Source organism: Ambystoma mexicanum, chromosome 3q (genome assembly GCF_040938575.1).
Source record: "Ambystoma mexicanum isolate Mex_15411 chromosome 3q, UKY_AmexF1_1, whole genome shotgun sequence".
NCBI classification, from domain to species: Eukaryota; Metazoa; Chordata; class Amphibia; order Caudata; family Ambystomatidae; genus Ambystoma; species Ambystoma mexicanum.
This window is the reverse complement of record NC_090926.1, coordinates 753,791,027-753,809,585: the sequence shown is the minus strand read 5'-3', so window position 1 is coordinate 753,809,585 and position 18,559 is coordinate 753,791,027. Positions and strand designations below refer to the sequence as shown.

Sequence of the window (18,559 nt, the reverse complement as noted above, 5' to 3'; positions counted from 1 at the left end):
CAGGCATAGTCGACCACTGGAACAAGAAGAGCAGACACCAGTAGCACCTTCCAGAAGCACAGTTGAAACCCTGCAGCTGTGCTAACTAGGTTTTCAAATCGACAGGGAAGACCAGCCAAGGACAACTTCCTCCCTTAGGCTGGTGGGACCAACTAGCCTCAAGACAGTCTTCATTTTGGGCCATCCCCTGACGTCCTGCGGTTTTCCTGGGCCGCAGAACACCAATAACCGGGGTACCTGGACCATGATCGAGTGCATGGTCTTCCGAAGGTCGAATCCGGCTGAAACTTTGCAAGCATCTGTGTGGACCTCCAGAGGAAGTAATTATTCACCAAAAAAGTCCCATCACCAGAGTTCAGGACAGAGTGATCGAAGAGAATCCAACCAGCGATATTCGTTTCATCATCTTGGCGCTGAGAAAAAGGTGCCAAAACCACCAACATCTGCTGAAGTGAGCTGAATCCATTGCGGTCGACCCCTTCACCCGAATGCTGCCGCAGAAGCTCGCCAAAGGTCCTCCCTTTCAACACCAGCACCACCCAGGAGCAGGAATCAGGGTCTGCAACGTTGTACCTGGAAAGAAGCAAGCTACAATTTCGTCTTCATCTTTAAGGTACTGTGCGGCTTGAGGTGTAATTACCTTGTGCTTCCTAGTTTGGGAAGTGCGGTTTTCTTCAACTCCTCTTTGCAGACTTTGCAGCCTGTGTGTGGTCCGTAAGGCTCCCCTTGAGCCGCCGTGTTTTCTTCAATAACTACTGACTGCTTAAGTAACTTTTCCTTTGAAGATCTTCATCAGAACTGGAATTGTCCATTTGACTTTGGCAGTACAGGTTCCCAAAAGGTCCATCTTCTGATCCTTCTGGCTTTGGCAATGCTGGGTCCTCCATAGGTTTTAATTGTGAACACTTATTGGTAGGAACCAAACAGCCTATATCCCTCTGGGAGTGTGTACTTGTTATTAACAGTTGCTAGACTGTGTGCTGTATAACCTTTATTTCACTCCATACTCAATTTTGCAAAGGTGATACTTAGAAGTGCTTTACTGACCTTAACTGACATCGCTCTGTGCGCTGGATATGAGAAGTATTTGTATTTTATTTATTTATAAAGCGCACAAGGCCCAAGGGCATCCGGGCGCGTCACTTAGGTTACAGACATGTTACACAGAAAAAGGAACAAAAAATAATAGATGGGTATCCTCTACTTCGTGAGAGGAAGCAAAATCATAATACACAGAAGTCAAATCAACGGAAAATAAATGTGAATTCACTTTAAGAGCCTAGTCTCACCATATTATAAATGAACACCGCACTGCTGGTCATAAAGCAGATCACCATACACTATCAATACATAGTAATAAATGACTTATTTATTGAATTTTTTCTAAATTTATTTTAATATATTTAAAAAACAGAATTAAATAGTCTACAAAACTTGTGCAATGCATCCGGTTATGTCATACAATTTAAGAAATAAAGTGCTTACTGTGGTTAAGTGCTAATGCCAATTGTAAACTTTAGAAGGGTATAAACAGAAAGTGAATCATTCTTGATAGATTACCAAATGGAAACAAACCAGAGTAACTGAGGGGTATCCCTGAGAGAGTTAAGGGGATCACTCGATCATGGAAGCCCGCAGGAACTCAAGGACAATTCAAATGTGCTGACAGCAAGAGTATGTCAATAACGCATACTGAACAATGCAAATAGTCAAAGATGGAATCATAGATCATAAACATCAAGCTAACAAACCAATTGAAAAAAACCCAATACCAGAGTAAAAGCACATCTAAAAGACATGCACATAAAAACGTACAAATTAGGGATGCTGTGCGCTGGATATGAGAAGTATTTGTATTTTATTTATTTATAAAGCGCATAAGGCCCAAGGGCATCCGGGCGCGTCACTTAGGTTACAGACATGCTACACAGAAAAAGGAAAGCAGTACAGTAAAACAAGGACATTTATTTTAGGCATATATACAAAATATAGATCAGAGGCATTTACTTACATATTTACACCAGAGTTAGGGCATAGGGAGGAGAGGCAATCAGAGTCAGGACTGATCTTGGGTGGTGAGCCAGGCTTTAGCTTTACTCTTGAAAGCCGCGAACGAGGGTCCCGCTCTGAGAAAGGTAGGTAGCGAGTTCCACAGTTTAGCCGCCAGGACTGTGAAGCTACACCCGCCTGATCTCTGCAGGTTGAAGCGTGGTATGGAAATGCAACTGGTTTGGGCACTTCTGGTTGGTCTATTGGTAGTGTGGATGGTAAATCTGCTGGCCAGTTAACTCGGTGCTTGGTTTGCGAGTCATTTATGAGTTAGAGCTAGAGCTTTAAAAGAGACTCTTTGAGATACTGATAGCCAGCGGATGCTTCATCTAGTGTCTGAAATGTGGTGGTTCCTAGGGATGTTGCGTGCTGCTCTGTTATTTTGGATGACTTGTAGCTTGTTGATGTTGCATTGGTTGGTGCCGAGATAGAGGGCATTACAATAATCACTTTTGGACATAACCAAGGTCCATGCTAAGGTGGTGCAGTTGGTTTGTGATAGGAAAGGACAACAAGCTGTAATGAGCTTGCATGTACAAGCTGCAGCAGATGATACTGTGTTGGTTTGTCTAGTCAGAGAGAGGGTGGAATCGATATAGATGCCATGCGTTTTTGTATCCTTGGTGACCTTGATAGGGTTTCCGTCAATTATGAAAGATTTAAACGATGGGTCAAGTTTGGAGAGTCTTTGGTGGGAGCCTAGGATGAGGAGCTCATTTTTTTCGTCATTCAAGCATAGTTCGTGTTGCGCCATCCAGGCCTGGATGACTTGGTAGATGGAGTTGACGGCAAGAGTATCAGTTTTGTGATTGCCTGTAATAGGGATGAGTATCTGGGTGTCATCCGAATAATTAGTATAGATGACACCCAGATGATCCAGGATGTCGAAGAGTGGCTTTGTAAACACATTGTAAAGTGTAGGGGAAACACACGATCCTTGTGGTACACCACAGGTGACTGGCGACGGTTCAGCGGTCGCAGTAGGAGAGAAGACCCTCATGGATCTGTTGTCCAAGAATGATGTGATCCAGGCCGTTGCTTTATCTGAAAAATGGGCAGCTAGTTTAAGATGACGGCAAAGGATTTGATGATTTACTAAATCGAAAGCCGCAGATAAGTCTAAAAGGAGTAGGAGGGCCAGTTTACCATTATCTTTTAGATCTATAAGGGCGGTTTCAGTACTGTGCCGGGGGCGGAATACTGATTCCCTCAGTCCCAGGAGGTTGTTAGTTTCCAGATAGTCTTGGATCTGCAGGTAGGCAGCACGATCAAGAATTTTTAGCAAAAAAGGGACCGTGGTGATGGGCATGTAGTTAGTAGGTATGTTAGCATCCAAAGTGGTTTTTTTGAGGAGTGGGATGACCCAGGCATCCTTCAGGTTGTCGGGGACAATTGCGGAGCTAAATGAGGAATTTAGGAGTGTAAATGAGGAATTTAGGAGTGTGGTAAGGAAAGGGGCTAGGTAATGTAATGCCTCCTTAATAGTAGGAGCCGGACATAGATCACCCTGACAATTGGAGGGTTTGAGAGTATTGATAATATGTTCAACTTCAGTAATGGAGAGAGGCGAGAAGCTGAAGGGTTTCAGGGAGTCGAGGTTAGTGTTGTTTCTGACCTGCTGGGTTTTGGGTTGCGAGTCAGTCTGCAGACAACTTTTTTTAGCATTGATTTTAGTTTGGAGAGTGACTATTTTACCAAGGAGTGCCTTTTGAATATTGGCACACCATGTACTATCTTTGGTGCAGGTATCAGGTGGAGTGACGGGGATTCCAGTTTCTTTAGTATTTGAATTGGCTAGTTCAATACGCTTGTTGTACTTATCTCTTTTAGCCTGAAAGATAGCTTCTTTGTAGTTTAGGGTGGCTAGTGAAATGCTTGCTTTATTTGTTTCCGTAGGATTGATTTTCCAGCATGCTTCAAGGTTCCATTTTTCTTCACGTAATTAGTACTACCCTACAGCTCTCATAACACCTAAGATAAACCTGGCTACTCAGCCACTCTGACTTGTGTAGTACAGGCCTATATTAAGAGTTGGGTCCCTAATACCAAGAGAAGTCTTATGAAGTCCCACACCAGTTGGGCTTTAGAAAAACCTACCTAACAGGGATATTTAACTGCTTATAGTACCTGAACTACGACCTGTTCGATCACGTAAATAAATCAGCTATTTTTTCCAACTGCAATGCCACACTCAATGTCTCAGAAACAAACAATAATACACGAGACTGACCATGGCACTGTTTTTCTACTCTAAGGCTGTCCACTGTTCCAAGGTTCTTCAAACTTTGGGACTAACACAAGGAGTTAAGATTGTACCATTCTAATTACAATAACCATCTCATCTGATATACTCTACAAAGTTGGAGACCGTCTCTCAAAGATCCCAGCTGCTAAATGCACCACCACTATTCTCCAGTGAGAGTCCAGCCTGTGTCATGAATCTCAGTGGATGGGATCCACAGGCTATGGTCACTCAACGAAAGTCTTTTAGTGTCATGCTAACTTAATGGTTACAGTGCCTGGCCTTCCCACTCCGTTTGGAGGGAGATTGTGGTTGAAAAGCTTACATTGCTCACAGAACATCAGCATCTATAGTTCTCCTACCTGCAGCTTAAATCCTTGAAGTACGATATCTAATAGGCATAACGTGTATGTGTTTGTGTGTGTGATGCTCTTCCTACACAGGATTGGTTACCTCAGACGGCGTCACAACGTTCCCATGATACACTGGCATGGCCCACTCTTGGTTTTGGCTGTACTCGATTCGCAGAGGCACTCGTGGAACAAAGGTGGCTGAATCAAACAAGTCACGGTATATCCCATAATGCTCTGCAACACGCTGTAGGTGGAGTGGCCCACTGGTTCTCTCCCACTCTGCTCTCACATCATGCAGCGGAATCTGCACTGAAAGGAAAAACATTAACATCTTCACCTACTGAAACACCTTACTATTAACAAAGATACTAGACTGCTTACTATGAAATGTGTTTCACTGAGGACATTAAGTTAGTAATCGTGGTAGCTATGGTATACAGTCATTAAGCCCCTCAAGCCATGCATACAGAATGCTGAATATCTGGATGTTGGATGTTACCTCAAGCAGAAGCATACAACTTAGGAAAAAGGGAGCACAAGCATGACAGTGCTCACTCATTCCTATACCCCTAAGCCTAAAGTCCCCTATTCATATAGTAATTCATCCTCAACACATGGGAAGATTACCAAACACTACTTAAATAAAATATTCTTGCATCACGCCACATTTAAAGTACCTTGTTAGAAAGCGGTTTAATGGATAGGTCTATAAGAAATGCACAGTATTCTGTGGTAGTTTTGCGAGTTTAAGGTGCAAGACTCAACATATTCAAATTAGAAATTAGGATATTTGGTATGGTGGGGATGAAGACTGCACCCAGTGGAACACAGGTCTTTGTAGCCAGGGCCCAAGCCTCAAAATCCGTCATCGATGCATTTTGAGATTCTAATTTTCAGTTCAAGGCTTAATAGTATTTGTTTTCTGATGCAAAGCTAGCTCCATTGCACTCTGGGGGACAGGTGAGTTTTCTAGAGCTTGCCACCACATGGCTCAGAGACCTGTCCCAAAGTAATCTGCCTTCTGAAAGTATGCTACTGGACGGTCTGCATTGCAGCCGAGTGGAACATGTTCTTTAAAACATGATAGGGTGCTGGTTTCTGGTGCGGTCACGGGCCTTGCACATGGTACAAAACATGTGTAATCAAATCCTGCCCCTGAAGGGAGTGATGTAGAGTATTAGAAAAGGTGCATTTGCTGTGGTTGGGTTTTCTCAAGCTAAAGATCACTGTGGACACCATTTTTTGCACCACTATTCACCATGTTAATTAACTTTGTTTGGCGGCCAGTACAGATAGCATGAGATTTGTAAAATGGCGGTATGTTCAAACAGGATAGTTAATGTTAAAAACAGGACGGTGAGCGTGGATAGTGCAATGTTGGATGTTTTGAACACAATTTCACCTATAAAAATAGGTTAGCTTGGAACTGCAAATCCAACATATTTCTTTATTTAGGATTCTTCTTTACCATGAACCAAGCCAGTTCAGGGGCAGAGCGCTGCACTATAATCAGGCTATACCAAGGATTGTCAACAATTCTTTAGAAACACAAAACACAGCAAATGACTAGTACAACATAGCTAGTACAACATTCAATGTGGAGCTGTTAGCCTGAGGTGTGAGCCAGTCTGCAGCAGCAGTCCATATCGTTGTGCGGAAGGTGCAGGAAGTACCTATTTTTACTGTGTGACACCGCGGAGCGGTGCGCGGAGCTGTGAGCCTGAGGTGTGAGCCAGTCTGCAGCAGCAGTCCATATCGTTGTGTGGAAGGTGCAGGAAGTACCTATTTTTACCGTGTGACACTGCGGAGCGGTGAGCGGTGCTGTGAGCTTGTCTGCAGCAGTCTGCTGCAGACGCGAAGTTGAAGCCTAATGGAGCCAGAGGTACATCCTCTGAAAGTTTTGAAAAGCTCGAAAACATTCCCGAAAGACTTCCAGTCAACAAAAACATCTAAGCATCTAAGTCGGGGGGGGGGGGAATGAGCCCGGGAAAGAGGAGGAGGAGTAAGTCTGACTCGGCACCAAGACCAACGGCGACCCCCTCTATCCTAGAACTATTAGCAACTACTCAGTTACCTCCTGAAACCTCCATAAACACGGATTTGACGTATGTACAAGTTCTGCTACAAGGCCCTGCGAAGAATACCGAAGCAGGGAATTTTAGCCTACCTGAACCACGAGACCAAGATGTTAGGGAGAATTCTCTGTTTAGGCTGAATTTCCCTACCTAGTGAGTCCCCCAGCAGCTTTGCTGGATTTCTGGGGTTTCTTTTTTTCTCCTGCCAAGAGTGAGACTCTTTTACCCTCACTCTTGGACATGTTGAAGTGTGTTTTCTTGGTTAAACCTTGTGTTGAATGGGCTATGGGGTCTTTTACTCCATAGGGCCTCATGTATTTTTGTGATGTGGGTTACACAGCACCCTCTGTGCCGTGACCCAGGGGTGTCCTAGGGACTCCCCAACATAGACTCCATACCCTGGGACTGACTACTGTCTCCCAGGGCATGTAAAGTCACCAAAGACTTTGCTAGTCTTGAATCCTGAACAGAACCAGTACAAACCATCATATTGTGGACGTACTGGCTGGGGCAATTCGATTGCCCCAGGGTCTGTTAGTCGAGGGGGCACGTCTCCGTCCCCCCTGATCGAGTTTTGGCTGGTGGCAGTGGAAACTACTTTTTATATTCAACCGCGAATATTTCCCTATGGGATTTCCCATTGTTTTAGGCTAACACATTTAATTATTTATTTACGGTAGCCTTAAACATACCGCCGGTTTATATATTTATTATTATAACTCCGGTTGGGACTTTTTGCCAAAACTTGATTCAAAAATGGCGTGGGCGTTCGCCTCTGTAACTCTGACCCAAAGTGGAGCCCTTTGTTCCACTTTTGGCGGGCTTCTCCACAGAAGCCCTCCAAAGTGGTGCCACTCTGTCTGGGGTACTTAGGAGGGGTGGAGGGGGATTTAGGCACCCTGGACTGAGTTACCTTGGTAACTCAAGTCGCACTCCGTCCTGATTGGCCCAAGTGGTGAGCCGGCCGGCTCACCACTTAGCATGTTTGAGTGACAGCTAGGCTGGGTGAATGGGGGTTTGCTGCATAAAAGCAGGGCTTTGGGGACTGGAACTGGAGAAGTCGCCACAGGACCAAGAATCCGACGAGGGAAGAGCTGAGCCGACCTGCTTCGACGACACCACCCGGTGGAGCCCTGCTGAACCGTCTCACCACTTTTCCCGACGACCGAGGAGAACTCTTAACGGAGTGGCTCCTTCCCTTGACTGGTGGGGACAACCAGTTTTCACCTTCTTTCCGCTTCTCGAGGTATCTCGTGGCCGCCTTGCCAGTGCCAAGCACCCCGGCAACCGGAACCCCACCACTTTTACCCCAACCACGAAAGTCGGTACAACCCTCTAACCGGAGGACTCCGCGGCTGGTTTCTTCCCGGGCAGTGCAACGACCCTCTTCTTCTGCTCTTCAGCGAGAACTTCTTCTCCCCTGACCGACGTCGAGCCTTGCCGCCACTGCCTGGAACAACTGCCACCGCTGGAGGATCCTTTCCGCTTAAGGTACCGTGTTCCGCCTGGCTTCCCTTGCCACCGACTGTACGGGGTAGATTTAGCCCCCGGCTTTCGAACCTGGGAGTGCCTGGAACACCCTGGCTAAACTTTCTAAGCCACTCTAAACTCTTTCTAACTCTTTGCAAGACTTTGAATCCCTAATAACAGTGTGATCTTGGGCACATTTTCGCTCCGGCTACTCTAAGAGTGGGCCCTGCCTAGTGACTTTTGCTCACCTGTGACTTTGTGCTTCTTTGAGCCTATTGCAAGTGTTCTGGACCTTGGAGTGGTGTGTTTAACCCATTTCTGTTTCTTTTTATCCCTTTCTTGAACCTACTAGAGTGTCATCTAACGTTAAGCGCTCACCTCTGTTTTAATTATGTGGTGTTAACCTAGAGTTGTCTAGATAGGAGTAAGGGTTGAAACTGCTTTCATTATAACTGTGTTTGAAGTGTTTTTACTATATCTTGCTAGAGTGATTTCAACTTAGGTGTGTTTGATAAATAAATAACTAAATACTTTTGAAACCAAGCTCTGGTCAGTGTTTGCTTGTGCTATTGTGCCTGGGTACATATTGTGTATACTTTGCATACTGCCTAACTCTTCTTGAGGGAAGTCTGACTGCTCAGCCACAGCTACCAGGTAAATCTGGGTGGTGCGGACTGCTACCAAGTGGGTTTACTGCTATACCTGTAGTCTTAAATCTTTTGCAGTGGTCCCCAAGGGAACTGCACAGGTTTCTGCCTAACACAAGATGAAAATTCCTCCGCGTTGACGGCCTCCCAGCCTATGCCTCGGCTCAGGACAGCCAGGGAGGTACGATCGGTCGAGCAGCGGGTCTCCATGGCCATGGAGGACCGGGGGTTGGGAGGTCTGGCGGAGCCGCGCACGACCTCGATCTCGCCCGCGCACACACCTTTGCCGGCGCCCGTTCCCGAACCCATTCCACAGGGCCCCAGACCGGATCTGGACCCTCAACTCGGAGCACGGCCGGGTGCGGCTGGAGGAAGACGCCAGCCAGACCTCCATCGTCAGGCGGGCTGCAGCAATGACGAAAACCCGGAACCTGAACGAAAAAGGGATCGGCTTGAAGTTCTCTCCCCGACTAAACCAGACACCGACACAGAAATGAGGTGGAGCGGTGCCAGAAATCACAACCAGGTCAACAAGGGGCCACGTGGGGGAAAGGAGACAGGTGAGGGAGCAAAGACTACGGACGTATCCGAAATAAACGAAATACCCCCTCATCGAACAACTATTGAGGGGGAGAGAAAACCCCCCTGCGCGGAAGGAGAAGTGGCGATAAACCTGCTAGCTATAACAGAGAAGAGCGACTTTGTGCCAAATGTGTTCTCCATTCAAGCAATGCTGCATGATACAGGTCACGACAGCGAGAAAACCATGCAAGGCATGGGCAAAAATCTGGCAAGAGCCGCCAAGCCTATTAGAGAAGTCAGAGACAGTGTGATAATCACCGACCCCGATAAAGATATGGAATCGGAAGAAGAGGACCTGGAGAGCGATAACCAAACGGAGGGAGAGCCGGAGGATTCTAATAAGGAAACGGACGGTGAACAATTGAAAACTGGATCCGGTTCAAAAAGGAAAAAAAGAGGCAAAACTAATACCCCGGCGAAAGCTAGGCCTCAAGGAGTAAGAAAAATGGTAAATACAAGATCGTTAAAGATTACTATGCTGGGGGAACAAAAATCAAGAAAAAGTAGTAAAAGCACAAAAGACGCAGCCACTGACAATTGACTTGACGGAAAGGAAATTAAACCTTAAGAACGACACCAAAAAGTCGGTAAAAGTAGACGTGAGGGGGCCGGGCCTGGGTGAATCACTAGCCAACAAAAATCGACAAGATCCTAGATCTCGAGCAGAGGAGACCGACCCTGTGAGATCTCCAAGAACAGTAGACGAATTCCTAGTATGTACCGACTTAATGAACATCTCCATTTACTCAGAAAAGGGGTCACAGGAGTCAAGGGAACCCGCTATAGAAGGTGGGGTAAAAATGCCCTGCACAGATCGAGCTGAAAATCCCACAGTCAAGTTCAAGATGGACACGGACGGTCTCATCCAGAGCGAAAATAAAGCATCAAGCCTGTCAGTCGCACAGGAAGTTGTAGCCCAAGCGACGGCGGAAAATGAGAAGCTCCAGACATACGTATCTAGAACAAGAAGAAGCCCCCCCAAACCACAAGCAGCTCGCGAAAGGGCAGATATCCAAAGAAGCCCGCGGAAGTACCGAGTAGAAAAAGTCGAATTGGAAAATAGAAAAAAAGTACAAGAAGAGACACAAGTTTTCAAGCTGGAACAAAGAAGTAGACAAAAACTTCCTAATTCTAAACAGACAGACAATACTCCAAATAACAAGGAGAATGCAAACGCTGAAAAAGATTAGAACCGAGGACTTGGTGCTTGTGGAACCCTATCATAGGGAAAAGAAGGCAAAAGTTTTTCTGCATTTGAAAGCAGCCGCCATCAAACACATTGATGATTCAGTCTATGAAGAATTCGAGCAATTGGGCTTTTCTTTGACGGAACAAAAAAGGAAGACGAATAGACAAGACCATGAAGAGGAAGAGATGGAAAAGCCAAAACTCCAGTACCATTACAGATCCAAAACGGAGGATTTATACCATCAAAGCCGAGGGCATAAGACCCAGGAAAGGCAGGAAACATTCGGACGTTCACACTATCAAGACAGGGGTGCTAAACGACCCACCGACCCGATGGAAAGAGATCACACAAACCCAAGACAATATCGACGCACAAAGGAACAGTCCGACTGGACCGAGAACCCAACGAGAAACAATAGAGAGGATCAGAGACAAGTCGGATCGCGCAGCAGGTCAGACCGAGAACTCACAGAGGACACGATAAATAATCATGTAAGGCATCAGGAAAAAACGGAAGATGAAAGACAACCTAAAGGTCCATGGAAGTGGCTAATGTCAAATTGGATGAAAAATGATGGCAAATAGCAACGACCAGGGTTAGCTTGCCTCAACGATCCCAGCAAAAATCCCAGCGAAAAAAGCAGCGATCAACCCATAAAGGAATCCTATATTCTGGGCTCATGGAATACGAGAGGCCATTCGCACCTCACGATACCTGGAGACGTCGATCTGTGTTTCTATGACATCCTATGCCTACAAGAAACCGGGCTTCTACACCAACCAGTACTCGACGGGTTCTCAGTGATGATCTCTCCCGCAGTCAAAGGCCTGCTAGGTAGACCGTCGTCGGGTCTGATAACCGCAATAAAAACAGGAACGGGTCTGAGCGAACCAAGAAAGTGGAAACAGTCCTACGAAATGTTGGTCATCTTGACCTCGCAAATCCAGGGAAAGGCCAAGATGGAAAACGGCTTTCAAAAGACAGCGGCCATAGTGAACTGTTATTGGAATCCACAGCGAATGTCTATAAAAACCTTCTGCGACAATATGTCTGAAACGATTGACCAGCTGTATGCGGAATTCGATAAAATCAAGTTTATCATTTGCGGCGATTTGAATGCAAAATGTACTGAGGCTCTGGTCGACAAACAAAGTTCCAGGAATGAGGTAATCAGCCAAAGAAGTATTCGAAATGTTGCTTCTCTGTTCCCCAATCAAACGAACAGTCCCACATGGGAACGCAACGGGTCCAAAGCAACGTTGGATTATATCTTCGTTTCTGATGGTCTTACGCACGGGCTGATAGGTTTTAAGGTCCAAAAAACCATCCATAGTGACCACAATCTACTCCGTTGTACCTGGCTTACTACAACTTCGATATCGAGAACTTATGATTGGACGTTTGAGACAAACCTACAACAGACCCGTCTACGGATAACCGAACAAGATATTGTGAAAATCAAACACACATGGGAGAAGAGAGCAATCGATCAGGCCCGGAACGACAAGAAAGACCGAACTACTTGCCTTTACTAATATCCTTCCAGGTGAAGGGCTAAAAAAAACCGAAGAAACGTTTCGACACCAATCATACGTATGATAAGACGTTGGTGGAAAAAAGAAAAGTGGGCCGTCGACTGCTAAGAATAGCAAAGAAATCTAACGCCGAGGTCGATTGGAAGAACTGGTGCCTGGAAGCGAAAAGCTACAACTGGCGCAAACAGTACAGAGCCACACAATATCAAAATGACGCCGGAGCAATGATGCAGAAATTACAAACAAAAAAATCTAGCGAATTTTGGGGGTTGATAAAAGAGACAAACTACACACAGTATCTTTGTCTAACGCAGCACCCGAAGAAAGGTAGATTCAATACTTCACTACAGAATTTGAAGGTCCAACCATCGACACACAAATGAGAAAGCAGAGCCCGTCGACATTGTGGGTTGATCTTTCGAACGCAGAAGACATTGAAGCAGCCATACAGAAATTGAAATCATCCAGAAATCATCCAGAGCCCCGGGTCCTGACGGACTCACGAATAAAGCAGCCATACAGAAATTGAAATCATCCAGAAATCATCCAGAGCCCCGGGTCCTGACGGACTCACGAATACAGACTTAAAAATGTTTCCTGAAAAATGGGCAGAAATGATCATTAAGATATTCGCAGAATGCAGCAGAACGAATATGGTGCCTGAATCCTGGCAGAAAGCGGTGATAGTCCCGATTTACAAAAAGGGTCCGAGACAAGAACCAGCGAGTTACAGGCCTATCGCCCTCCTGGACATATTAGGCAAACTATACGCTACCCGCCTCCTTGAGCACTTTCAAGCATGGGAAACAGACAGCCAGTCAAAAGATCAATTCCAAACGGGCTTTCAAAAAAGTGGATGCACCTCAATCAATCTTATGGTACTAAACATCCTGAAAGCAAAAGTCAAAGAGGGGGCGGGGCGCCTAAGGTGTATTTAGCCTTCGTGAACCTTTCAAAGGCGTTTGATAAGATCGACAGGCCAAGTCTGTGGTTGAAGCTACAAGGTTGGAACTGTCCGACAAAAATATTGGATCCCATAAAAGCACTCCATTCGCACACAAAAATCAGAGTCAAACTAAATCACCAGGGTGCTCTGTCAGAGGAGATCAATGTTAACCGAGGAGTGAAGCAGGGGTGCCCCCTGGCACCGGCCCTGTTTACGGCATTCATAGGCGACTACCAACTCTCCGAAAGTAAAATTTGTTCTTTTCCCCCCAAAATCGGGAAAACTGAGATCCCGCGTTTATTGGACGCAGACGATGAATTTGTGATCTTAAACAACTATGGGAAAAAGCATAAAGCCTGACCACCCAAACAAGAGCAGTGGATCACAAATTCAGAAAATTCTCTCTGGTAGCGCCCATAACATTCTATAATGCAAAAGTTGTTCCAGCCCTGACCTACGGAACAGAGGCCTCGTTATACTTCCGGCGGAATTCCTGGAGCAAACTTGAAGGTCATCTGTGGAAAACTGTTTTAGGCCTACCCACATCCACTGCTATGCCGGCGATCAGGAGAGAGTTGGGGCTTATATCATTAACGTCAATAGTCGATCAAAGCGCCATGCGCCTATACAGAAGAATTATTGTGGCAGACACCCTACCCATCTATAACATCATACGGGATGAAACCGAATTAGGCAAATGTGAGGCCCTGAACAAGTGGGTAAAAGCCAGAAAGGACGACCTGGCTAAAATCGAATGCAGTGAGAAAGAGCTGAAAGAAAATCCAGACCGAATTAAAAGAAAAATGGAAGATATGGACTGGATTCTGACAACAGGGAAAGCGGTGGGGAATAAACTTCTAAACCACCTTCCTCCAACATTCAACAAGGTGAAAAAACCTTTGAAATATTGTACTAAGTTCTCAAATAAGAAGTTGAGAAACGCGATCATGAGAGCTAGACTCAACCTTTTGCCAACTAGAGAGATCATAACAATCAGAGGAGCTGGGATCGAGAAGCGCTGTCGATTATGTAAAAATGAACTATCCATCGAGACTTTGAAGCATCTTGTGATAGAGTGTCCTAACACGACTGAAAACAGAAATATATACCTCCCCTCGCTGGCTGAAAACCTGTGGATATTTCAAACGGAGGAACTCTGGAACAGATTAATCTCTGGCGAGAACACGAGATGGACCCAAGCCCTGGCCAAACTGATCGAACTAGTGTTTGACCAGATAAACCGTCTACGGCCCGAGGGCGGCTCGGTCCTGGACTCTGACTGAGCTTAAAGAAAATTATAAAGATCTTACGAAATCTGCTCCCTACTGACACAAAGAGGCCTGGCCAGCTCCCAGGGGAGGTATTTAGTCCTCTCCCCTCTCAACTAGTTTCGTTTGATGTGGAAGGTTTTGACAAAACTTAGTTGTAACTGAGTAAAGTTCAAATAAAAAATAAAAAATGTTAATACACTAGAATTGACAGTTTATTTTCGATATGCCTCATTGATTAAATCTAACCCAGCATAATCAATGGTGAGGGATCATGGGAACCATAATCCAAAACAGAGAACTGCAAATTACAGACCCCTGATCTAGCCAGTAAATACTAAATCTAAATACTTTTTAACTAAAGGGTAACATGCTCCAATCAGATTCCTCAACCTTCACCCGGCAGGTCATAAGTTAGAATTCAGGCAGCCTTTCAGCCTGTAGAAGTGGATACATTTAATGGGGAATAACAAAGCCCGGTTATTTGCAGTACTACAAAAATGTTATACATTATGATTGAAAGCTCTGTATTTGACAGATGCATACTATAAAGTACCTGAAGTGTATGAGCATCTGGATGACTGTTCACTTGAGCATAGCTCAAAATAAATCTTACAACAGAAAGGTAACAAGTGGTAGTCGCAGAAGCAACATATCAACCTACCTATGGAGCATGAGGAATGCAAAAAAGATGGCATTCATTGAAAAGGCAAATCTGCCAATTTATGGCCGTACAAAGACAGCAAACAATGGCAAGAGAAGGCTTTATGTCTCCACGGGTAAATGTGGCCACTGGAGAAAAAGGCAGACGGGATCCTGAACACAGGTGGACAATTCCATCCACTGGTGCGAGTACACACAGCACATGCACAAATTGCATGACAGCAGACTATATACAGAGACTATATGCCACGTGGAGAGTCTCATACCTATCTGGATACCAATGGTTTCAGAATTAGTGGTTGCCTTGGTGAGGAGGGGCATTAAAGCGCAGCCAGAAAATCACCACCATCACACTGAGCTACGATAGAAAAGTGAAAATATGATTGTATATCGTTTATCAGTGTCCAAAAATATTTTTTTTATGGGTGGGTGTTAATCTTGTGTTAAGCAGATTTTTCCAAAACCCTTTGGGTATGACTGCACAACCATGTAACCTAATGGCAGAACAACAAAACCAACCCAAACGGATGCCAAATCTCTTTAAAGGAAGGTACATAATGGCAGGGCAGTCATGCTTACCATCACGTCAGGTGGGAAGTTTAACTGCTAGTGAAGATCAGTCAGTCCACAGAGTTAATCAACTGAAACACACACGTAAGTAACACAAGGTTAACAAACTACTTTTGGAACACAACACAAGATGGAGCTAGTGCGTGTATAAAAGAAACAGTAAATGTCAATGAAGACACTTCTCACATTGACTGCTGCTGGGCAAGATTGTATGCAGTACCCTTTGGGTGCACTACAACAACACCGACCTCCTGGCAATAGGAACCCAACCTTTGGTATAAGCTTGTACTACACAGGTTGGTAGTGTGTTGAACAGCCAGGCTTATCTCAAGAGGGGTCAATGTGAGCAGTAGGGGAGTTAGAGATTCACAGTGACAGGTATTCAACTAAACACTTACACAAAAGGTTTCTTGAATAAACAAGTATTAATTTATCAGTCAGTTAGGGTAAGCCTTCAGAAGGCAACAATATAACATTAACACTCAAATATACTTCACAAAATACACACTCTTAATATCTCTAAATCAGGGAGTACCCTTTTGGGATGGCCCACAGACACAACCTACACCCTCAGGTGACTTCAATAGCTAGGGTGCTGGGGACATTAATAGATCACTGTTGTATTTAGGATCATTTAGGAGTAAGTCAAAGGAAAAGGTTATTAGAACATACAAGAGACCACAAATATTCTTTAAGCAGGCAATTACTTTCAGATCCCCCAATAAGAGTCATTCAGTGGAACAGGCTAAGCCAAGGTCAATGGGCAAAAGTCTATATGAGCTGAAGCACTTCTTTGCAGGTAAGTAAGAAAAGTCTTTGCACAATGTTTTATAAGTCTTTGAAGAAAAAAAGAATCAATGTAGGGTCACAAGCTGTTAGACTTGTGAGTAGTAGAAGATGGAAGCAACTCTACAGCAAGAGGCAAGTTCTCTCAGACTTTTACAGTACCGTTGTATTGAAGAAAAAGTGCAGCAGGTGACTTCTGTTCCTGAGCAGCTCTGCAGATCTGTTCCTGGGCCTCAGTCGTGGGGACAAGAGGGAGGACTTCTGGGGACACCTGCACTGCAATGGGACGGTCACCGCTCGCAACTGGAAATCTTCAAACAAGTGACTGTTTGGTGTTTCAGCTCCTCGCGTCTACCGCAAATAACAACACTGCGGTTCCTGGCTGTCGAGATGGGCTTTCCTTGCTTCTGGGGTCCCGCATTCTGTTGAGGGGTCTCGGGCTCGGTCAGTCCTACTTCCTGGGAGTCCAGAGGATCTTCCTGGAGCACACAATCTGGTTTTTCGTTTTCCAGCAGCAACTCTGTGGAAAGGCAACCAGCTCTGAGAGAATGTCCAGGTGGCTTACTTTGGAGTTGATTGGTCCCACCAACTCAAGGGGAGCAGTCTTCTTTGCAGGGGCTTCTCTGTCGATACGAATTTGGAGTTTCAGCACAGCAGCAGGGCTTCACCGGGCAAACCAACGGTCCAAGTGTTGCAGCAGGCGTCCTCTTAAAGTTCATCTTCGGTTCCTTCGTCCAGTGGTTGACTCTGCCTTCCAAGCCAAAAGCCCTGCCTTTTATTCAGTTCTCTCCCATTCATTCCAGCCTAGCTGTCAGTCACCCAGCAGGGTGGCTGTCCTTGCCGGTCAGTCAGCCAGTCAATCACTACAGAGTGCATTTAGGTCTCCTAGGAGACTAAGCACAGGGAGTTTCGGGCACCTCCCTTACTTCCTGCCCACCCCAGACAACCTGGAGCCAGAGGCAGCCTTCACTCGTGAATCCCGCCAAAGGCAAAGCGAACAAAGTGACCAAACCTGGTTTGGTGCGCAGAGTAAATCTCAAGAAGGACCTTTCCACAAAGAAATGGCAAAAAAGACGACCATGGCCATTTTGACAAAAATGGCACCCTTGGGTGCTATACTGCAGCTGAGAACGCAGCCCGCGGTAAATACGCACCACGGTAGTTAAACGTAAGCCACTGCCACCAGCCATTCATCAGGAAAAGGGTGACACAATGTAAAAGATGATGCCTATGTAGTTTGGCAGACACCACAACCAAAAGAAACAGTGTTAAAAAAAAATGTTTAAAAAGAAATCACATTAAAATACAAAGTCTCACTCTCACCAGGTTAAAAAAATCAAGTCTTCAAAATCCAGAAAAGTTGCTGGGGGTCTCTAAGGTGGAGGGAATTAGCAAATTTCTGAGAATTCAACTGCCAACATGTGAGATCTGGTGATGGACTCTACACATTGAGTCAAAAGAGGTGGAGACACAAGGGTGACAGGCAAGGTGAAAGATAAAGGGCAGCAGAGTTTTGGGCTACTCCTTCGCTTCCTGCCTTTCCAGGCACTCTGTAGCCTGGGTGGGGAATCCACAGGATTCCAGCCAAAGACAAAACAGCCACTAAGGTCTTTCCCACCTAGAATGACAAGGGAAGACCTCAGAAATAGCGAAAGAAGGAGCCCACCATTTTAGCAAAATGGTGACCCTTCTGTGCATCATCGAGGCTGAATTAACAGCCTGCGAGTAATAAAGACTAAAAAATCATAAATTATTTACACTGCCACCAGTCATTCAATTAAACTTGCAATTGTAACTAAATGTAACCAGGTAAGAAAGAAAGGGGATACATTGTATCACCACAGCACTCCACACAAGGTGGAGTGTGCTGGCTCACTATATAAAATGTAAAGGGGGATGAAAATCCCTCTTTACTGCTTGAGAGCTGTAGTTCACTAAAGTACATGAAAAAGAAATTAACAGGAGACCCCATAGGAACAACCCAGCCTAAACCCAACTAACTTCAACCATACACTATGGAGACACATAAAAAGGTCACACATAGAAAGAGTAAAATACTAGGCGAGAGGGGGGAAAATATTCCCCTTCACCTAGGGACCAGGGAAAATAGTTACCTTGTCAAAGAAACGTTTTCTGGGGTCCACACAGGTCAGGAAGATTTTCATATCTAGGTTAAATCTTCCT

General features: G+C 45.2%; 1 protein-coding gene across 2 annotated transcripts in view; it reads right to left on the bottom strand.

The window, feature by feature from the left end:
• The window catches only part of MRPL38 (mitochondrial ribosomal protein L38), a 220,218-nt gene that overhangs the window by 100,674 nt on the left and 100,985 nt on the right, over positions 1 to 18,559 (bottom strand). For both annotated transcript variants that reach the window (XM_069654736.1, XM_069654737.1), the window contains one exon: positions 4,745 to 4,953. In XM_069654736.1, coding sequence (XP_069510837.1) covers positions 4,745 to 4,953 — 209 coding nt within the window. The remainder of the gene's footprint in view (positions 1 to 4,744; positions 4,954 to 18,559) is intronic.